Source organism: Gavia stellata, chromosome 9, assembly GCF_030936135.1.
Source record: "Gavia stellata isolate bGavSte3 chromosome 9, bGavSte3.hap2, whole genome shotgun sequence".
Taxonomy (NCBI): Eukaryota; Metazoa; Chordata; class Aves; order Gaviiformes; family Gaviidae; genus Gavia; species Gavia stellata.
Genome location: NC_082602.1, coordinates 27,028,027 through 27,051,739, shown reverse-complemented (window position 1 = coordinate 27,051,739; position 23,713 = coordinate 27,028,027). Strand labels below are relative to the sequence as shown.

Genomic DNA, 23,713 nt, shown 5'->3' with positions numbered 1-23,713 from the left:
CTGGGATTGAACTGGTGATAACAGTGGGATTGAACTGGTGCTTGTAACAGGGGGAAACCATGAGAAAAGTGCAACTGACCCAGCCAGGTCCCTTGCAGGCTCCACATGTGTTCCAGGAGTGCAATCGTAAATACCATAAAGTTGTTATTTGCTTTTGAGCTCTCCCATTCATGTGGGAATAGACTTGCTCAAGAGATAGTGCAGTTTTATTCCCTTAAGCAGAATATTAATCTCCCACTTGTGCTATTGCACTAGCAGTAATGAGACTCACGCAGCCTTTTCTTTAATAGACCCTTTTTAAAAGAAAATATGTTTTAACCCTGCTTTAGATGTAGCTTCCTTTTCCAGAACTACAGGTCTTCCTTTCAAACACTGTCCAATATCCTTTCCAGGACTCTTTTCCCATTCACTGCACCTGCACGCTCAGGATCTCATGAAGGTAAGCGTGTCCTCTTCATTAAGGCAATACCTGAAGCCTCATTAAAGTTAATGGTTGATTGCATATTAGTGAATTGGAAGCTTTGGGTACCGTTCTGCAGCATTTCCTTCTTCAGCTCAGACTGCTATACACTATATTTTGTTACCATAGCTGGATTTTTTCCATGCTCTGACTACATCACCGCTTTTTTACTTTCTCCCTTCCCCCAAAACATATGTATTTAAAAACCCACCAGAAATGAACAAACCCACCTACACAGGGACAGTGAGTGTGTAAATCAGATTCTGAGCTCTTCTTGCGGCTGTGGTAATGAAAGGGCAGAGGTCCCCACAGTCTGTGCTTGGGAATAAACAGCTTAGGCTCATTTTACAGGCAGTGCTGGGCTTCGCTGTGGTGGTCAGGGGGGCACAGAGGGGATGCTCTCCCCCCAGCTGGGGAGCAATCCTGACCCCACCGCACAGCCCATCCCCAGGTACCCGCTGGCTGCAGGGGTTCGGGAAGGGGGAAGCACAGATCTGGCTCCCCAGCACCCACAGCATGAACCCTGACCAAGGAACTGGGCAGAGGAGGAGAAATCGGGGGGCTCCTCTGGCTTAGCCCAGCCAGATGAGGACAGGGTGCTGCTGAGAGCATAGGAGAGGGGTTTTAGGTGCAGGGGAGCAGTGGTACTCCGCACAGACTCAATTAGGAGCTCAGATGGGATGCGAATGTGCTGGCAGGGCTATGCTCATTTTATTGTGTGCACATGCACAGAGGCTTCTTCTGTTTGCTTTCTCCCTTTCTCTCCCATTCCAAGGTGCAGATTGGTTTCATGTCCCCAAGAGCTCCTAGGAGCTCGTGAGCAAGTTTGCAGAAGAAGATGAAGAGAACAAGGCTGCCAGGGGACTTTAATGAGAGCTACTTCTATTCTCATGGTGCAGAGTCACGTAATGAAACAGAGGCTGGTTTGTTTGGTTTTTAATGAGCTCTATTTATATTTGACTTTAACTATCCTCATTCATTTTCTCTGAATCAAACCTCTACTGCTGAAATCTTGTGCATCAGAGTTAATAAAGGACAGCTATCATCTGATTTACTGCATAGTTCCAAACACGAATGTACTCGCAGGAGTGTCTGATAGTTTACAGCAGCAATCTTTAAAGCAGAAGAATTGACAGTAAAATTGAACATAACTTCTTAGCTGCCTCACAGAAAGCTGAAGTAATCCCGCAGACTTATCTGGAGGCATTTTTCTTCCATGTTGTTGTAACACCGAGAGGTTAGGGCTGCAGTTAAAGCTAGGTTTATGGTTCTCAGACTGGAAGCTGGTGAAATGCAGGTGCCTTACCCGACAGATTTTTCCTGGCTGTTAGGGACACCTGAGTTTCAAGATATCAGAGAGAGAGGAAAACCAGAGGAATGGCATGTGAACCAACCCAAGGAATGCAAGATCCTCCAGCTTTTTACCTTCAATAACGCAGAAAGAAAAAAACAAAATAAATCAAGGGGGGTTGTGGCTCACTCCCTATATAGAGGATTAAAACAAAAATCAGCAGCACCATTCCTTTGACTTCTTTCCCTCCTTTAAAATAGAGAAGCCACTGTTTACAACATAGCTAGAAATCTGAAATGGAGGTTTTCTCCTTGGAGGAAGAAATTTTGCCGCTATCTCCATATACAAGCTTCTAAGCAAACACAGCCTCATTCTAGGGGAGCAGCTGTGTAATTAAGTCAATTTTGGGATGAACAGTGTGATTCAAGAGCCAAATACTATCTTAATTATATACATTAATATTCTGCTAAGATGATGCTTATATAAAAAAAGATAATTCATGTTATTGCACAAGGAAGGACACTAAAAATATAAAAATAACGGAGAGCGGTGCCAGTCTGAGACACAGCAGATGACTGCACGGTGTGAAAGCAGCTCCCAGCTGCAGAGGAAGCACCCAGCAAGCGATAGAGAACACCCGCATCTGAGCAAGAAGAGAGTGGCCAAAAGTCATCTGTTGTCAGAGGTGAATACTGAATGAGGGACTTCTGTGTCAAAGGGAGAGTCACCCCGTGGCTGCCCCAGCTGCTTGGGAAGGATTTTTGGCTGCAATCTCTTCTATTTTCTGTGAAGAAACGCAAGAAGGAGCATATTCACAGAAACAGGCAGCGAAGGGAGAACCAGAGGCCAGAAGAGGGGGATTAGAGAGAGAAGTCTCGTGCTGGATTGGGCACTGCAGTGCCCTCCTATAGTGGGGACACACTTCAGCCCCCATCTATGGACCACCCCGATTGCTGGGAGGTGGGCGAGGGGCAGCAGCTGGCGCTGGGTGGCTGCCATGGGGAGCCTGGCTGGTGGGCACCGAGCAGCCAGTGCACAGGGGACAGGAGTGGGGCAGGTCAGGAGCTGGGGAGCGACGTCTGTCACTGCCCCAAACGTGACAGAGCATCCCTCGTTGGGAAGCAGGGACAGAGCATCCCTCATCACAGCCGCGGTGCAATCCCGCACTGCTCTCCCGCCTCTGAGACTGCATTGCAAAACTTCAGCATCAACTGATTAAGAGAGAAAAGAAGGGATCTCCCTGTGGGTTAGGAAGCCACGGTGGGGTGTGAAAGCCCTGGCTCCCACTATGGACATAAAAAAATAACGCAAAATCTCAGAAAAGCCAGAGCTGCCTTGCTTGTATTGAAACACTAATTTAAAGTGAGTTTGCAATTGCGCAATGGCAAGAGCCCTCTGGTCTCAGGTGTGCGAGGTGATGTTGGGGGATTTCTGGCTCACAGCCTCACCATGGGGCCCTGAGCTCCCGTCAGTCCCGAGAAGCGGGGCTGGCTCCATGTGTGAACAGGAGATCTCCAAGGAAAACCCAGGTGCTGCAGGAAGCAGGGCTGGGAATACAAAAGCATCACTTTTTCTGCTGAATGGGCAATGAACCGGCATCATGCAGAGGTGCTGTTCAGGATGAGTTTGTGGTGCAAGTGCAGAAACGCCTGAGCTGGCTCAGGCCAAGGCTGCAGTGTGGCTGCATCGACCACCCCAGGGGGTGGGCAGGGCCAGTGTACCCCGCTGAGATCCCCACAGGTGAAAAAAGGACCGCACACATTCAGATGAACTGGCACGGTCATACCTGTCATGGAAACTGAGTCTCAGGCTGAACTCCACCCTAGGCTGTGACCAACAAGAAAGTCTGCTGATGTCACATATGATGAAGCTTTGCATTTTATGGTGCTTACAGAAACAAAATGCCAACCAGCTCTTCAGCTAGATCAAGTCAGAATCAGGTCTAAATCATCCTGGATAGTTTCACATTTAGTTTTGCAAAATCAGAGCTCAGTGAAGAGCCACAGAGACAAGTGTTAAGCAATTATGAAGAGAGGTGGCACCAGGGCATTCCCTGGGACTTGAGGGTTTCTGTCATGTCCACCAGTAGTGTCCATACACATGGCCACAGCACCACCTACTCCCAGGCAAGAGTCACCAGTCCTTCATCGCAAGACTGTGATTTAGGTCTCAGTTCACAGAATCACTAAGGTTGGAAAAGACCTGTAAGATCATCAAGTCCAACCATCAGCCAACACCACCATGCCCATTAAACCATGTCCCGCAGTGCCTCGTCCACACGTTCCTTGAACACCTCCAGTGATGGAGACTCCACCACTTCCCTGGGCAGCTTATTCCACTGTGTTACCACTCTCTCAGTAAAGAAATTTTTCCTAATATCCAGCCTGAACCTCCCCTGGCACAACTTGAGGCCATCTCCTCTCTTTCTATCACTTCTCACTTAGGAGAAGAGACCAACACCCACCTCTCTGCAACCCCCTTTCAGGTAAGTGCAGAGAGCGATAAGGTCTCCCCTCAGCCTTCTCTTCTCCAGACTGAACAACCCCAGCTCCCTCAGCCACTCCTCATAAGACTTGTGCTCCAGACCCCTCACCAGCTTCGTTGCCCTTCTCTGGACACGCTCCAGCACCTCAATGTCCTTCTTGTAGTGAGGGGCCCAAAACTGAACACAGGATTCGAGGTGCAGCCTCACCAGCACCGAGTACAGGGGCACAATCACCTCCCTACTCCTGCTGGCCACGCTATTCCTGATACAGGCCAGGATGCTGTTGGCCTTCTTGGCCACCTGGGCACACTGCTGGCTCATATTCAGCCAGCTGTCAATCAACATCCCCAAGTCCTTTTCTGCGGGGGAGATTTCCAGCCACTCATCCCCAAGCCTGTAGCATTGCCTGGGGTTGTTGTAACCCAAGTGCAGGACCCGGTACTTGGCCTTGTTGAACCTCATACAATTGGCCTCGGCCCATCGATCCAGCCTGTCCAGATCCCTCTGCAGAGCCTTCCGACCCTTGAGCAGATCAACACTCCCTCCCAACTTGGTGTCTTCTGCAAACTTGCTGAGGGAGCACTCAATCCCCTCATCTAGATCATCGATAAATATATTAAACAAGATTGGTCCCAAAACTGAGCCCTGGGGAACACGGCTTGTGTCTGGCTGCCAACTGGATTTAACTCCATTCACAACTCTCTGGGCTCAGCCATCCAGCCAGTTTTTTACCTGACAAAGTATGCACCCGCCCAAGCCATGAGCACCAGTCTCTCCAGGAGAATGCTGTGGGAAACAGTGTCGAAGGCTTTACTGAAGTCCAGGCAGACAACATCGACAGCCTTTCCCTCATCCACCAGGCGGGTCACCTGGTCATAGAAGGAGATCAGGTTGGTTAAGCAGGACCTGCCTTTCATGAACCTGTGCTGGCTGGGCCTGATCCCTTGGTTGTCCTGCACATGCCCTGTGAGCACCCTCAAGATGAAAGTTCTTGCCCCCCATACATTTACTTGGAGACCCCAAAGAAACTTCACTACCCCTCCTGCCCTTTGATTCTCCCCAGAAAGCATGAGCTTCACCACATCTCTCTGCAGCAGAAACACGCCAGGAATATCGGGGAGAAAGACCATTTTCCTATCCCAAGCTGGTTTAAAAAATTATGCCTATAAATGTTTAAGAACTCAGTATCCAAATGACATGTGGCAGAAACACAGCAATGGGGCTGTCCTGGAGAGAAATGCTCTACTCTGCATACACCAGAGGGAAGGGCAGGTTGAGGGCTGAGCACCCATTTAGCAGAGTCATTTGTCCAAATTCCCATGTTCTATTAAGCCATGGGCCATAGTGGTGAAGAAGAGCTGCTCAGTCCCTCTGCTGCAGAACAATTTGGATGCAGAGACAAACTTCACCTTCAAATCAATCCCAAGACCCACTGCATGAAGGCTGTTGTGCTGCACAGGGAAGGCAGCAACGTTTTGCCTTAGGGCTGGAACCGCATCCTGGGGTCCAGCGACCCCAGTGTCTCCTTCACAAAGACTAAAACTCATCAGTGCCTTCCAGTGAAACCCAAGGAGCCCAGCACAGGGATGGGATGGGAGAAGTTCAGTAAGGGGACCCCAGACTTTCCATTTTAATCTCTAAAAGGTTTAGGAAACACTTCTCATCCAGTTCAGGTGAGCTTCACCTGCATGCTTTTGACACTACAGAGGTAGAGCAGTGTTTCGGACTTTGCCAAAGCTAACAGCCCCAGTGCCTTCCCGTGGGAAGGGGAGATGTAAGGGCACCCACTTCACAAACAAACGTTGGATTGTTACTCATCTTAACGACACAGAGGACCAAGGTCTCATTAATTAGCACTGACATTTACAACGGAGGCCACAAGATATGAGCGATATGAAGATGGATGAATTCCAAGAAGATTTGGGAGCAAAAAAGGGCTGTGGGGGATGGTTGGGTTTTTTTTTAAATCCTGACTTCTCCTTGTAAAGAGAGACTATTGACATTTGAATTCCTTTTTTCATTAGAATAGGAAAAATTCCAGTCAGTCTTTTGCCACATATCTAAATTGCAAGGTGCTGCAGACTGCTGAAATAAAAAAGGGACCCTTGGACTGGCCAGTCTCCAGTCACTGGATTTGTGTGTGGATTTGAAGGTCACAGATCAGGAGGTGTTTGGCTGCAAGAGTCTGGCTTAGCTTTGATTCAGAGATTTCCCAAAAAAATGCAGCAGTCCACCAACTGTCTGCCTCTACTGAAGCAGGGTCAAGCTCATCACAAAATAAAACTATCTGCTCTTTCAGACTTTCATCCCAAACCAGAATAAACCTATTTTTATGCTCTTATGGACTTCGTTCCTTCCACTGTCTTTCATGTGCTGCAGTTGACATTATCAGGCGTTCAGATTCCTTGGATGAGATCCTCAGGCATCAACCAGTGGGATTAAAATAAAGATCAGTTGAAAACAAAACCATTGGTGGTTCTTTTGTACACTTTCTGATTTTTGAGCCATTAGGTCATATTCCTTTTATACCTTGCAGCTTTTCTCTGTAACAGAGAAGTATATAAAACTGAGGGGGGGTTAAACAAAAGCTAGGATTCTTATGTAATCCCTTCAGTCCAACAGCCAAGGCTTTAGGAAAAAAATCAGATATCATGAGATAGAAAAGCTGCCTCAATTCATGAGTCCTTTCTATATGACAATGCCAATGGCAGAAACAACTGCCCTGTTTCCGAGCAGTAAGTAACCCCATGTCTCACCTTCATCCCTACTGTGTTGCTGATCCCTAGGAAAGGGTCTTCAGAATTCAACAGATAAACCCAAATCTGGTTCTGGAGAGGGCAGGGGAAGCACAGCAGAAGGGGAGCAGATCCTGTACTTGATCCCAGCCCAGAAGCAGATCCTTCACCACCACAACCTTCACATCCTCTCCAGGGCGAAGACAGCAGGGACACACTCACACTGAGTTCTGGGGTCTCCTTCCCTCTCCCCTTCCTAACCTGTAGATTCAAAACTCACTGAGACATGGGTATGCCATTAGGGTAGAGAGCAGAAGGGTTAACATCTGCAGTCTGCATCCCCCGCAGAGACAGAGTCGGGAGGACACTTAGTGTATGTCTCTGACAAGTGTCATCAGTGGGCAGGGACAACACCCTCCCTTTATTTAAAACCTTATTTAAACCAAGTCAGAAAATCCCTTCGCCGCTGGTGCGGTTTTACAAAGCACAACATATAAAACACTAACAAGCGCTACGTTCCTCAAAACAGCTTTCCTCTCTCCTTTTGCCATCCCGCTAATCGTGATGTCTGGGGCTATAAAAAGGCACAGCACAAGAGCATGTCTCTCATTCTGATCTGCTTCCGTGTTTATAACCATCGCTTATCTAATGACACTTAGGAAGTGTTACCAAGGAGACTATTTGCATCCTGCACGATGTTGCTAAAGCAACACTGCTAAATTAGATGCAGCACTCTTAGCCTTCACCTACTGTATTTGCATTGCTATTAAAATGAAATAGTCACAGGCTTAAGCTATATTTGGGTCATTCACTCATCCAAACACCTGAAAATAGTCCAATGGCAGCAGCTACGGAGTTCCCCCTGAAATCTAGCACATCTAGGTCTCCATCTCTTACACGTATTTCTGGCTTGCCTTTCAATGTGACCTGCAGACAAAGCAAGCCATCTTTGCTTTCATACTATAACCTTCTTCCACGGAGTTGTTTTTCCTGTATGTTTGGCTTTTATTTGAATACTTCAGGAGATTTTAACTGTCATAAATAATTACAGCATCTTAGTATTTGGTGGAGCATGGCAGAAGGCAATTTGTAAGTAGCATTAATTTTTGAGGCACAAGATGGCTCAGAGGCACTGGAAATGCGACAACTTGCCTGAAGTTTATGGGTCAGCTGTTCATCCTCACCCTGAGTTTTGGTTCAGCTGTAAAGAGTCACCATTCAAGGGCTTCAAGATGGCCCATGGAAAGACTAGAAGGCTAAATAATGACTAATAGGTTAAAATATCATTAAGGAGGTGATAAGATAATAAAATCAAAATAATTTAAAACTATTAAGAACTATAAACAAGCTATAAACAAAAATAAAGGCCAGGGGCTATTTTAGGTGAGGTTACAGAATAAATTAAACAAAGAAGCACAAAAGGCTACTGGTAGGACAGAGAGTGAGCAAAAGGAGCCACGAGGTGTGTTTGCAATGGTTTCCAAGGCAAGTAACAGCTTCTCTAGAGTTTGGATATTTGTCAATGGACTAAAAAACATACTTAAAATTAAAATACTCCCCCCCTGTTAATGTAGAAATATGGACAACTGCCAAGAACTTTACAGCAAATATTAAAATTGCGTAACAATATATTATATGCAGTTGTACATATACAATAAATATAATTTAATGCTATTCTTCATGATATCAAGCAACGTCACAAGTGAAGACACCGGGCTCTCTGAACTCAACTCAAGTATTCTGGTGCAAATCTAGAGCAATGTATTATCCTTGCAGCTTTCTATTCTGACAGTCTGAGCACTGCACTTTGGACAACCACACATAATAATAAAATACCATCCTATCAATACCTAGATGGAATCCTCCATCACTATTTAATATGTTTATTCCAAAAATAGTTCCTGTTTTTAACACTTTCAAATTTAACAGATAAACTCAGGCAAGGGCATAAATACTTGGCATCTGTCACTGAATTCAGTCAGCTCCCTGAATCAGAGCAAAAGCACCCTGTTCCAGCTCTGTTTCACTGCTTAATATGGTTTGGGTGCCTCTTATTAATAAATCCTTGCTTTAGCCCAGAAGCGCTACTAAAAAGCACACCTGGGAGCATTTTACTGTATATAAAACCTCTGTTCCAACAGCAAATTTGATCTGCCTGCAGAATCTAATCATGAGAAGGTAACACTGCTTCCTGCTGAATAGGCTACAGCACAAGCAAGTCCATGTCCAGAAAGCATTTCACCTGCCAGCGCTTGGAATTGCTTATTTGGAATTGCTGGGAATTTAAGCTGAAATACCAGAATCTGGGCTGGTAAAGAATTTGCCAGCAGTATTGGGCACCAGTTCAGCCAGGCAGCGTCAGGGATGTCTTTTGGCTCTTTTGCTTTTAACAATATTTAAGGATGCTTTTCAGAGTGCTGCAAGAGAGAGAAGTGCCCAACTGAGTGAGTCAGTGGTAGCTGAACACCATCGCCTCCTCTCAGAAGGATGCTGCCAATGCTTTGCTGAACAGGGAGGGGGTGATGTGGGTAGATGGGGGTGAACGCCTGCTCAGCTTTGTGGGTAGGTGGGGGTGAACGCCTGCTCAGCTTTGTCGATGGACTGGGAATACAGGGGAAAGCGCTCAAGTCCCAGCATTTCGCTAGGAGGCAAAACTGGATCCCGAGCCTGGATCACATGAACTCTATGGGAATTGACAGATGTAGGACTACTGTGTTCAACTGATGAACTGAGTCTTCCTCCTGCTGAATTGCTGTGCAAAATATAAATAAATCATTTTACCTCCCTAGACATCAGCCTATTTTAGGATGAGGGGATGGGACAAGCTCTCTTTCCTGCCTCCCCGCAACAGCTGCAGTGAGGCTCAATTCCTCAAGTTTTTGTCATTGTTTTAGCTCCTCCATGAGAAGGTGGGATAGAGGCACAGAAGAAGATTTCTGTAGTTGGCCGTGGCTGGAGAGCATGTGTGTGCCCACCACCACCAAGCTCTGCTGAGCTGCCTGGACATGAGCTGACACGATGCCAGTGGAGAGCCTCCTCCAAGCTGCGTGGGGAAGCCACCCCGCAGCGGGAAAGCAGCGCTGGGGTTTGAATAAATACCCAAAGTCTTCCTAACACCCCTCATACAGCAAAAAGAGGATGGCTCAGATCTCGTGGGGTTTCAGATCTACAACAGCCGTACTCTCTCGTGCCTCCTCCCACGGCTGCCACAAGAAACCTTCACGAAGGTTTGGAAAGCAATCTGCGGTCCTCTGTGGGAAAGGGTTATTTGTGTCCATGCACAAAGGCTGCAGAAGGTCAGTTTTAGCTGCCCTTGCTCAAGGGGAGCTTTCCCAGGACTCAGCCCTCCTCACTGACTTCAGGTGCCCCATGTGAAACGGGCCGGGGAGGGCTCCAAGGAAGGGTCAGAAATGAGGATTTGCATCACCAGCAAGGCAGAGAGAGGGGCGGAGAGGAGGTATCATCCTTGCCACCAGCCAACTCCTCCTTCTTTCATGGGAAATAAGAGCAAAAGGAAAAAGAGGTTTTCTCTGTGCTAGCTATGCATCTGTGAAATTTTCTAGGAACTTTCTGTTGGTTTTGGATCACGTTCTAGACCCATGTGGACAGAGCCCATACTGTATGATATGTCTGCGTTACTCATTAGCAAAAGGGTTCCCTCTGCAATCAAGCATGTAGCGCACCTTATTAAAACATGCCCCACTCCGTATCTGACCCAATGGAGTTGGCATGAGTAAGTTCTCACCGCACCCTGAGAAACGCCGCTGGACTGTGAATTATCATTATTTCCCTCATCTCAGTTCCTATATGGCCTTATCTAAACTATGTCATAAATCTTCTGGGTTTTATCTGAACTCTCCTCCTCCTAGTGACATTCTGTACTTCTGAATAATGTTGTCTCCATATGAATTACAACAGGCACAGCAATAATGCTCCAGCAGAAGCAAGGGAAGCAGTGGGAAAATAGCTAAAAGGTACACTGAACTGTTTTCCTGCTTTTAATCTTCTGTCATATTCCGAGTTGGAAGATTAGATAATGAGTCTATTTATAGTGGCATTGCTGGGTGTGTATCACAAAACCTTTACTGTAAGACCACGGCAACTATGAAATTTTAATTTTGCCTGCCACTTTCCTATGTCACAGCTTCACTTGCAGCAAAGCATTTTTTCTTTTGCAGTGGGGGTATTAATAATGGATGAGCATTAACGTTTCCAAATTGGGAGTTTACCCTCAGTCTCTGTTCCCACCCATCACTTGGTAATTTTTCCTCCTGGGCTTCATGTTGGACTGACAACCAGAGACTGACAATCTCTACTCAGCCACCAAACACACAGAGCGTGGACAAGAGCAACCAGAGCTTGCTTCATTCATTGCTACGGGTCCCGCCTGCAGGACTTCTCTGGTTGAAACCTCAAGCTGCTTTTTAATCTCTCTGCTAAGTCCTCCAGTGCATGCCAATAGGGTCTGAGAACAACTGTCCAAAGGAAATGCACTGAACACCAGATGATCTCCACAGGCCGTGAGGCATCCAGCAGATGGTGAGAACTTTCTGCCACAGCTAATGCAGGTGGAGGAGCAAAGCTCCCGGCTGTCAGTACTTATCACTTGGCACCTCAACTCTAAACCTTTTAAAACAAAAGGTATTCATGGATTAAAGTAGGGAGAACTTTTTGCACCTTTATTTTATTTTATGCCTGTTAAGGTATATAATTGGTGAAGGGTTGTACCGTTAAAACAGGTACACTAAATGATATGCAGAGATGGGAGTGGGAATATAGAAATCCAGTACTAAAACATCAGAGGTTACCCAGGTCCCTTATAATGTGTTCACTGCATTTTCTAAAAAAGACAGTAAATTATTTCAACTACTTCTCCTCTTTCTGTATTTGATGAAATGCTGCAACATAATCAATTAGTAAGGCACATTTTCTCTTTTCCATTTTCTATCACATCTATTCGAGTGACTCACTCACTCACGTAATACACAGATTCTGTTTGCAACCTTTACAGTTATTTGTATCCTGTCTTCTACAGTGACTCAATATTTCTATGGGAAACCATCTCTTCCCTTCCTACCTAGTAAATACTTGTTAAGTACAAAAAACAGGCATTCATCATGGAGAAAAATGATCCTGCAAGATAGATAGAAAGATAGATATTTAAAAATGCAATGGCACCAGTTGCTCAAATCAAAGAAATCCTGAGTAATACCAATACAATTAAATGCTTTATTAAAACAGGTATCCCTTAAGGAGGAGATTTGAACTAACCTTCTGATGAAGAGTTGGAATCTGGATGGTAAATAAGCTCTGGATCTACGGCTGCTTGGCTTATCTGACAAAAGCATGTCCAGTAGCAAGTTAAGACTAACACTAAGCTTTAGATTAGATGGTGTTGATGAGCAGCAGAGCACAAAACACAGTCACATCTCCATCCAAGTAGCAGTTAAAGGGAAATCAAGCAGAGCATATGCCTAACAGGGGATAAAAGATGATCAGTGGAGTTTTTAAATCATATGTTGACAAATGGTAAGTCAATGTAAATTAGAATGAATCAAGCACAACATGATTACATTTCTTCTGACTGGGTCAGGGTGCGAGCTACAGCTTTCAAGTAAGGTGAAGCCAAAGGGATTTCCAGACAGGGGGTGCTCACAAAGACTTTCATGCTCCCATTCACCTCCCCAAGTAAGAAACCAATACCCCAAAAGTGCCCCTGATTAATTCCACTGGGACAAAAGATCCCAGATTTCCAGCTCCACTCAGCATCCCATGGTCCCTTGTCTCTTCAGAAGCCAGGCTCCTTCTTTGCTACCCCACCGGCTAGTTACTGACACTGGCTAGTTACAGAGCTCCCCAGCCACTGCTTTGCTGAATCAATCTTCTCGAGTCCTGATGTTAGACATAGGATGTGTTCTGGCCATATCATAAAAATTATGAGATCAACAGTCAATAGGAAATCCCTGCATATGCCCATGCACATGTGTGTAAGGCCACACATGCAGGAACATCTGGAAGCGTCAGTGTTACCAGTGTGAAACCCAAATGCTGAATATGAAGGAGCAAAGAAAGGAAGGAGACTCTGCAAGCAATGCCACTACTTTAGAATTTATTTTGTCTAAAATTTTATTACTGGTTTTTCCAAAAATATTTACATTAAGTGGTTTTTTTAAAACTAAAAAACCTGCATGGTATTTTATCTCTGAGGCTGGCTGAGAACTATTAACATTTACTTTTCAGAGTTTTGCCTAAAATAGCCCTGAGGTTTAACGTGACAGTTTTCTGAGAGCTGAAAATCCTTCCCTATGCTTCAGCAAAGAGTTGAACTGAGGTGGACTAATGGAGAATTGTATAAACATAATACCACCATGGCATCCTCCACCCTATAATTTTAAAACACAATCCTATTTTAATCTTGTAACTGGAAGGCCAAATAACCAGTAGTGTAAACATGAACTAGAATCTTATATACAACATGCTTTTATCAGCTAGAGATCCCCAAGAATGAATGGACATTAAAATCTTCCCCACCTCAATTTTAACCACATAGTTGCATCAACCCAGACCTTAGTATGAGTAAGCATCCAAGTATCTGCCCTCCTTCCCAGCTACACAGCTAGCAATACCCTAGTTAGCTAGGTTAAAAGGTAGCTCAGGTTCATGTATACATGTCGCGGTCACAGCAGAAACTTTAACCATTGCCAGACCCAAAGTTTCAGTTAAAATTCAGCTCTTGTCCCCAAAACTACTTTGGGATTTGTCAATTTGTGGCATAGAACTGAGCACCTGCACAGTGCTGTGATTAAAGTAAGAAACTACTTTGGGATTTGGCAGTTCGCAGCACAGCACTGAGCACCTGCACAGTGCTGTGATTAAGGTTAATCTTAGATTAACCATTTCTGGATGGAGACAATCCCGAAACACAGGTGTTGCAGACCCCACTCCTTGGAAAAGTTCAGAACTGGTTTTCTTGGATGTCCTAAAATTTCAAGGCAGACCAAGTCAGAGCACACGTGGATCCCCAGCTTGAAATAAGTAGCCATCATGAAGGTACGTACCGTAAGTAAAACAACATGTACTTATGTACTTGCCACAGGCAACAATTTCAGCGATGCAGAAGTAGCTGGTTCCTGCAATTATCCTAGCAGCAGTAGGTAAGAACAGCTGCCAAATCTGAAACCTTCCAAGCCTCTGTATCAAAAACCTTCCCAGATACAGGGATATCCACAAAAGCTACTATTTCAATAGTCTAGGAAACAAAATGAAGTGGGGGCTACTTAGGCCCCTGTCACTCAGGAGGTCAATGTAAGCAAGGAGAACCTGCTTTCTCTTACTCCAAAAGAGACCACAAATGAAAAGTACCTTTATTTATCAAAACCACAGGGTGCAAGAGACACAGTCTCATCCAACAAAGATGTGATGGGAGCTTGCACAGGGACCTTGTCACAATCCCTACTGTCTCCCAAATAAAGCCTGGATGTTCTGTGCCCGACTTCCCTGCTACCATGGCAATGAACCACTCTGCAAACACCTGGGCAGGGACGTTCAGGAAAGAGAGGATGGATCCAGCTAGACACCAGCCAACATCAGAGGAGGCTCTATCCCTCCATCCATCACTGCAATGTCTGAACAACCCAGCTCCACCTGTCACTGGTGTGGAGAAGTTTTAATTTCTCATTTCAGTGTTATCCTTATCAGCTGAACATGTGTAGCCTTAGGAAGACACCCTTGGGAAGTCCATATGAGCAGGGCGAGTGTGTGGTCTTTGTTTGTAGCAAACTTCAAAGGATTCTTCTTTCATGACCTCATCCAATCTCCCATAAAACTGGACCCATTTTAACATCCATAATATCCACCATTAAGGAGCTCTACAGAGGTAGTAGCCACTGCAGATGGCTACAACCTCTTTTTGTTCAAAAGCAGATGGAATCTATGAACTTCATTTGATGTCCTCCTAATTCTTGTACTGGAAGAGACAGTGAAGAGTGGAGCTCTGCCACTTCTCTACATGCCAGTCATTTCCCACCTCAGCTGTCCCTTTTCCCAGAGATCAGAGTCCTAGTTTATTCAATGATTCCTTATATGAAATTAATCCAGACTTTTGACTGTCTCTGTTGCCCTCCTCTGAACCTTTTCCAGTTCTCTTGTATTTTTTTTAAGATGGTGGAAGGGGAAGAACCACTACACACAATATTCAGATTTATACAGCAATCCGATCGGGGCCTCTATTTTCTTCTTTTCAGCTTCCCTTGTAATTTCTAGTATTTCACTTGCTTTTTTTAACCGCTCCTGAGCCTTGGACTAACGTTTTCAGCTCAATCAACCCACTGTTGTTTTGGTTCCTACTGGTTTTCAAAAGTAGCCTTTCTTGCCCTTGAGAAATACAGAGCATCACCTGTGGGCAAAGCACCACATAATTTCCTGGGATATTTCTGACAAGCTGCAGCATTACCTGCTCCACCAACAGGCTTCAGCACCTTATGAAAAGGATGATGGGAAAGGAAAAGTAAGATTGATAAATTACTGTGTTTGGAGCACTGGACAATTTTAGGCTGTTTAAATGTAATAAATCAAAGTTCAGTAGCTTTGGAAAAGATCTAGTTCTTGCGAGAAGGTCATATAAACCTGAGAACGTCAGGCAGGAAAAACTTTATACCTACAACCCAGACACACTGACAGGTCAAAGGGAAACAAGCACAATCCAGGACCAAATGAAAGCAGAAGGGCAAGAAGCAGGAGGCATCCTTCAAAGCCTTGAGTGATGAAACTTCTGACTCTCTAAGGCTGGAAGAAAATGAAATAGTACTTCAAAGAAGAACCAATTATGACAGCAATGGGAGCTGAGGGTATCTCACAGCATCACTATTGGCATCGCCCCCAGTACACTGCTTCCACCCCAAATTCTAATCCCCATGATCATCAGCTGCTGTCGTCCTTTTACTCCCCACTTAGTTTTATCTAGCAAGTGCACAAAATGGAGCTGGCAACAGGATAGTCTTTCCTGTCAACAACATACAATTACTGAAATGCCTACACCAGCCAGATTACTATCTTCTGCCTGTATTTCAGAGGCTCATAAAATACCAGTGAAAGGAGAAAAAAGCCCGACATATTTATGTGTCAGTGGAACATATAAAATTTGGAACAGCAAGTGCAAAATATATAATCATGTCTGGTATCCCCTGTGGGCCAGGAAAAGCAGCAAAGCCCCTGCCTCCTTGGTAAAGTGCTGCACACCGGGTTGTGTTTCTGGGGGCTCGCAGCCAGAAAAGCAGAGTCACACTCTTCAGCAAACCACTGCTGACTCTGACTTCAGGTTTCCCGGCAAAAGAAGGGACTAAGAAGAACTGTCCTGCAAAGGTACCTGACTGCTTCACGTGATACTCTGGAGGTACAAGCCCCAGAGCATCCCACAGAGATCACCCAGACACGTGAGTAAGAGCGATCTGTGTGAATGAGCAGTAAGTACAGGGGACCATGGAAGCACCCAGCACAAAATGACTCAGATCTCGACGGGAGCCTCCAGATGCCACTGTGATACAAATAATAAAGAATAACCCATGACTAATCAGCCACTGCTGAAAAGAGGATCTCTGACTAGCTTGGGCTGTCTCTGAAATATAGCACAAGCATTCTTTTGCATAAATATCATAGGTGCATTAACCCGTGAGAAAACCGACAGAAAGAAATCCTGCTCGCTGTCATTCACCATGGAAATCTACCTTCCAGGGCAAGAGGGGGCTCAGGAAAGAGCAGCCAACCTGAGTAGGAGGCTGGAGGAAAGGATTTAAGAGAGGCGACGGTAATACTTCTTAGCTTTTACAACGTAATATTGATCTGCTCTCCACAGAAATGGCTAAGCCTTCTTGAAGCTGAGGACACAGAGACAAGCGAGGATAGAAAGCCGCTTGCCCACGGAGCACGGGAAAAGGCACTCAGGTCCCGTGCCTAACCTCTGGCCCAATGGCTAGCAAAAAAACTGCATTTCTAGCATCCTGGACCAGCAAATCTGGGAACTACACAACAGCCCTACCAGGGTACACAGCCCACGCATCACAGTAGGAAGAGTTAAACACATCCAGCAAGGCTGAGCAGTAGCTAAGGAAGGAATGCAACCGCCACAGAGATTTGGAAGATGTAACGCCAGGCAAGGAGGGTAACTTACCGCGCTACACCAGGATTAAAAAGGAGAATTAAGAGAGGAGATTGAATAGACTAACTTGGAAGAATCCGGGGACAGGGAGATGGGTTGAACTGGGGATGTGTGTCTTGAGAAATAATAGAAATCTCCTTGGTTGGAACAGTTCAAGCCAGACTGCCCTGGCTCTAGTAAATAAACAGTACACAAAGCCACTGATGCAAAGGTTGATCTTTTTCATCTCAGAATCCAGGAGATTAGATATGGCTGGAGTTCTCCCACCTAGTTCCACTCCAAACAGTCACACACACCTTCTTTGATAGTTATCGCCAACCATATTTCAGAAAGGGTGGACAGCAAAAATTTCCTGGAGTTTATCCGGCTGCATCGTTAAGGAGATTGTTACCAGATAATCATAATCTTTTGCTCAGCATTAGGAAAGTACACAATGGATCACCTTCCATCACCCTAGAGAAACAGCCACGTCTGGGTTACGGGAAAGGAAATACTCACAGGAATGCTGCAAATTATCTCACCTCAACCTCCCCATCATGGTATCACCAAGTGACAACCTCCCTCCAACCACTGGCCATGACTTGAAGATTAACAGCCACATCAGGACCGTGGCATATGACCAGCTGCGATCCTGGAGGACTTTGGTTTCCACTGACTTTAGTTTTCACTTTCTCCAAACCAGCCAAAGCCTGCAGGCACAACTGTGGCACCAAAATCTGGATTAACAATCCAGGCATGACATACTGCTTTGAAATGGGTAATTCCAAAGTGCTCACATCTAGCAGTTTCTAGTGAGCAGCAGTGTGAAGTCCTTTTATAAAGGGCTGGACATACCAGATTTTAAAGTACTGTCCTACTCTGAAAGCAACTCTAAAATCATCAGCCCGGGGTTCCAGGTTTACTGTTGCAGGCACCTTCAGTAAAGACCTGCCTATTTCAGCTACCTGGTTTTAAAACTGCAACTGAAGTCTGAGAATCAAGTTGGGTGCTTTCCTTCTTACGCATGACCATCAAAAGCAAAGCAAGTATTCTGCCAGCCGTGCCAGTCTTCAATGATATTTCTGTGTTATGCCTTCAATACCACCAAAAGTATCACACGGTCTTCAGAAGACTTACTTAACTAAAGGTGACCATTTTTAGCAGGACTAACAGAAAGCTATAAAAATTTTCAATACATGTGGGCAACAGGTCTACTATGTACTGAGGTCTTATTTCTTATATAGGAGAAATGAACTTTTCAGGGACTGACTTCAGAGTCTCCAGACCACCTTGGGAAACTTAATGCAATCATAGCTTCTTCTTTAGCAAGAATGAGCCTAAATCACCCCTGGCACCAAGTTAGGAAGAGGTTGTCACAGAAGGAAGGTACTACATGGTGGCAAAGTTCAGTATCCCTAACACTGAGCCAGACACTGAGGCAAGAACAACTGGGGACCTTCAATTAAAATACACTTTATAAAATGTTAAATGGCAGATATGTAACAAAACTGTGTGACATTCATACTTTCACTGCTATGCCTCCAGACCATTTTACAGGAACCTGTCAGATGCAATCAGACTTGTTTATTCTGCATTTAAATGTAGGACCTGAGGCATGGTTTCAAAAAGACAGAAAAGGCACATATTGTCCCTGGCAGTTGCTTGGTTTTTACAACAAAGGCAATGCCTTCTTAACTCTTTACTCCAAATCAAAATTATTTCAGTGCTCTGCTACATTACAGTCTTGAGAACATTTCTGCTTGCTATGTCAGCACAGGTAGAAAGTTAATTAAAATGGAAATCAAAGAAAGAAAAAGAAACAAAGTGGCATTAACACACACCCCACATGCCCCCAAAATCAGGTGATTCATATAGAGCATCTTCAAAATCTCACGTAAGCCACTGATAATGGATTAAGTGGCAGTGTCCCTTCTGGCTCCAGTTTATAAAATCTTATCTGCTTAAGGCTGCTCCAGAAAGACTTCCAGCTGACAGCATGATTCTTAAGAGACAAATCCTCCCTGGCATTTCACAATTGCATACCAACTACTACAGCATCGTGTGTGCCTTCATGTTTGCATTGATAGAGGACGATGGTTCACCATTTAGGGTTCAGCATCCCCCTCCTTGCAAGTCTAATGTTAAGCACAGCCATTGTCTGGGCTGAGTTTCTGACTGACTTTGTCCATGACAGAGCAATAAGCATTCGTAACGTGTCCTTGCGTGGCCATTAAAAAAGCCATGATATAATCACCCTCAGTTCACACAACTGTTCTGAATCATCCAAGTACAGAGGAAGGGAGCAGAAAGGTGTAACAGAAGAATAATGCAAGTATCAGAAAATCCTTCAGTATAACAACTGGTTGTCCAGCTCATCATTAACCATTTCCACTCCCCTGGACCATGCCAAAGAAGTATACAAAAGCTCAGTAAAAATGAGGGTGAACAGCAACATCCTTATTTTCCATGCTGGTGCCTACAAATTCTGCAACACCCTGGGGAAGCTGCAACAAGTTTTGGTCATCTGAAATGGCTGTGGGAGCAGCACCTTCCCTCATTTCCTGCTTACAGAGAGATGTCCGACATCCTCTACCCCCATCATTCAGTGCCTTTGGCTGTGAAAATGTGCTTAGTGAAGAGGTACCCAGGTAGCGTTGAACACATACGGTGCGTACTGCTGCTCAAGGAAATCCCTTTCAAGAATGACAGGTTATTTTCTGCTACCACCCTCCCAGCTTACAGTAAAAGGGGGCAAAAAGGGCAGGGACAGAGGAGAAATCCCTTTCAAGAATGACAGGTTATTTTCTGCTACCACCCTCCCAGCTTACAGTAAAAGGGGGCAAAAAGGGCAGGGACAGAGGAGACCTTGGGTAGTCACTCCTGCTCGCCTTACAGAAGTCATCCCCATCCGATTTGGTCCTGACAGCGCCCCAGGATTTCAGAAAAGGATTTCATCCTTATGAGGAACAGAATAACCATGTAAGCTGGACAAGGAGCCCCAAATACCCCTTGCCCTCCTCCAACAGGACTGACAGTCCCATGCACACAGACACATTCCTGGAACACCCAGAAAAGATGCCAAAGCAAAGCTTTCGTTCACCGAGAAACACTTGGGGACTCCACTGGTTCACCTCCTCCGACATGTTGTCCCTTGCTTTCCCGGGGTGCCACTGCCCATGGGGCACCGCTGGGGAAGCAGCGGTGGGGCTGGGAGTGGGGTAGGGGGGCCCACACCGCCAGAGGGCATGGGGTGCCACGCATGGAGCCATCCCACCCTGGGGTGCCCAGGGAGCCCAGACTGTCCTGAGGTGCCTGGGGTGCTCAGGGAGCCCAACCTGCCCGGAGTGCCCAGGGAGCCCAGCCTGTCCCCAGGTGCCCAGGATGCCTGCCCGGCATGGGGTGCTCAGGGTGCTATGAGTGCCTAGGGATCTCATCCCAATTTGGGGTCCCTGGGGTGCCCAGGGCTTGTGTCCTGCTTGGGTGCCCATCCCGCCTCGGGGTGCCCGGAGCGCTCATCCCACTCCGGGCTGCATGTGTGCTTCGGGTGCCCCAGAGCACCGCGGGTGCTCGTCCTGCCGGGGATGCTCGGGGTGCCGGGGGTGCCGGGGATGCTCGGGGTGCCGGGGGTGCTCGGGGTGCCCGTCCTGGTGGGGGTGCCGGCCGAGCCGTACCTTTGAGGTGGTGGTGGCGGGCGCGGTGCAGGCGGCCCTGGCCGCCGCGGGGCAGCGCGGGGATGCTGGAGAAGCGGCTCCCCATGGCGGCATCCGAGCCGGGCCGGGCCGGGCGGCACCGCGCAAGGTCTCTCCCCGGGGGCTGTGCCGGTGGCGGCGGCAGCGGCAGCGGCGGGAGGGACAGCGCTCCGCCGGCGTCTCCCGCGCTCACTCCGACGCCGAGAGCCCCGCTCCTGCCCGCCGTCCGCCGGGCCCCATGCCCCGCGCTGCCGTCGCCCTCCGCGGGGCCGCGCCGGCTCCGCTCGGCTCCGCCGCGGCTCGGTACGGCGGGGCGGGGCGGCGGCACCGCGGCCCCCCCCCCCGTCGCGCCCCGTCGCCATGGAGACAGTTGTTCCGCCCCGGGGGTGGGGGGGCGCCGCCGCGCGCCGCCCAGATGTGCCACCGCTCGCGCGACAGGTGGGGGCACGCGGGACCCCCTCCCGACCCCGCCCCAGTTCGGTGCCGGGCACAGGGACCGGGGCACCGCGGGGAGGGCAGCGGCACCGCCCCGTCCCCGCTCCCCGGGGTCTCGGCAGCAAACACGGCCAGCCTTCCCCCCCAGCACCCTGCAGCTCGGGCTTCCCCCTGAATCACAAGGATGCCCAAGACGACAGTCCCCGAGGGGCAGCCGCCGCCTCAGGGGCATTATACCCCTCCCAAGCCTCGTGGAGAGCCCCTCGTGGAGCGGCGCACCTCCACCTCCCGGGGACGATGCTGGACCTCCCTCACACCTGCTGGCCCTAAACCCACTTCTCCAGGGCCAGCCCAGAGCCCTCCCAGTGAGGAAATTTGTGGCTGACCCCAGAATCCAGGCCCCTCAAAGAAGCTGCATCGTGCATGAACATCCACCCAAGCAGAGGTGCAGTGCTGGGATGCAACTGCCCTAAAGCAATTAGGATTCTCACGGATGCAAATACATCAGAGCAGCACTCAGGGGAAAGCAAAGCAGACGGGCAAGCAGCTCCTTCTCCAGCCCTGGGGCAGGTGGGCAAGAAGGCAGAGAGTCAGAGGGGCGAGTAGGTCCCTCACTGGTCCCCAACCTACCCAGCAAGGTGGGTGGGTGCCTGCGCCCACCGCTTTACCCGCCCCGTTGGCTCAAAGCAGTGAGGAGCTCCAGCCAAGCTCAGGGAAGTGGGGTAAGGTAGAAATGGGGTGAAGGGAAACACTTCACTGGCAGGTCTCCGATGAAGGGTCAGGAGCTTGTACTGGTGAAGTGCTAGCATGGGGCACTGCCTGCACTTACGGCTTCTGAAAGCTGCTGCAATATAAACATGTCCCACATGAACTGGGACTGCCCTGAGTGGTTGGAGCCCTCTGTGCAGAGATGAGTCTCCACACAGCTGCACATTCACAAGCATCCATGCTGCTGATGTGAAAACCACTCACACCTCCACAAGCCATGCCCCTGCCTGCTGTGAGAGAGACGGTCCAATGTTAATATCATGCCTGTCCACCACCAGATGGGGTGGACACGCCATCTTGCCCACTCTGGAGCACGCAGGCCAGTAAGTTGCTCCATGAAAGCAGCCAGGACCATACAGGGTGGTGAGGTTCCCCTTGTCCTCACCCCAGCAGCACTTCAGCCATACAGGGGTTTTTGCTGTGATGAGCACAACCCAGGACCTGGAGGAGTCCAAGTGGTACCACATTAAAATAAATCCACAGCTGATGCTGGTCTACTGCATATTTACGTTACCTTTTGCTTTAGAGGACTGTAGGTTCTGGAGACATGTTTGCAAGCTTCATCCAGCATTTCAGCGAATGATGAAGTGTGAGGGCAGCTTCAGTTCAGCTATGTCAGGGCTGTAAAATGTCTTTTTCCTTCCACTGTTGAACAAAATTTTTAATGTTCAGCTTCCTTCCAAAAGGTCATTTTGTCCATTTATCCATCCACATCCACCCTCTCCTCTCCCTCCTCCTAGTAAACATAAGGAAAGTCCTTCCTGGTCAGGGACCACACATGAACGTTTTCACACTAAAAACAGTTGGTGTCACGATTTCCCCACCCAGAGTGCCAGAAGACCCACTATTCTCCGAAACCACCCAGGTACCTGCATGAGAAGGAGAAGACCTTCTGAGGTTAAATAAGACTTGATAAGAAACATTGAAAATCTCGACGAAAATCTGATGCTGAAATCAGGATGAGGATTTCTTTTGGTGCATGTGATGCAGGAGTCCAGGCTGAGGAATCATTACTGTCCTGCCCAGCCTTAGACTGCCATATGGGTGAGATGTGCACCATGTTTTTGCATCCTTTCTCGTGCTCTCAGAAGCCAAAAGGGATGACCCTGCTACTCAGAGTGCTGCCATGGGAGTGCGGGGCTTGAACTCCTGCTCAAACATAAGCCTCTCAATGTTCAGTGCTGCCTGTATATTGCGTCCTGCTCTGGCCCCGTGATAAGTCCACCAGCTGCCTCCACAGGCAAGAAGCTCATGAGCAGAGGTGGGACAGAAATTAAGTGAAACAGAGTCACATCTTTATTTATATCCTTTGTGAACATTGTATTTCCAACCACCTCATTACAGTGAGCCCACAAAGAAACACGAGACTGGAGTGGCCCTTAGGCAGGCAACTTCAGCTTCTCCTCACACAATACCTTCCATCCTGCTGAACCTAATTGTCTGCAATCAACAAAAAAATCCCTGTTCTTTTTCAGTTCCTTTTCTCTAATCTCTCTCTGTGCCTGTCCTTGAACTGTAAGAGGTCTTGAGTAAGGACTGTCACTTTTCTGGGAAGCTTCATGTTTTATGTGGCAGAAAGAGGCATAAGGCAAATTATAATGGAAAGAGGCATCTTTCCTTTGTATGAAAGAGATATTGAAAAAGGAAAGGTACCAGAGTTTTGGACTGGAGGCATAGGGGACATCCATATAATTGCACAGGAAACATTTCTGTGTAGT

General features: G+C 47.3%; 1 protein-coding gene across 1 annotated transcript in view; it reads right to left on the bottom strand.

The window, feature by feature from the left end:
- NEURL1 (neuralized E3 ubiquitin protein ligase 1) overlaps nucleotides 1–20,859 on the bottom strand; it is a 161,948-nt gene extending 141,089 nt beyond the window's left edge. The window contains exon 1 of the mRNA XM_059821457.1: nucleotides 20,775–20,859. Within this exon, the coding sequence (XP_059677440.1) occupies nucleotides 20,775–20,859 (85 nt within the window). The remainder of the gene's footprint in view (nucleotides 1–20,774) is intronic.
- Nucleotides 20,860–23,713: the final 2,854 nt, after the last annotated feature.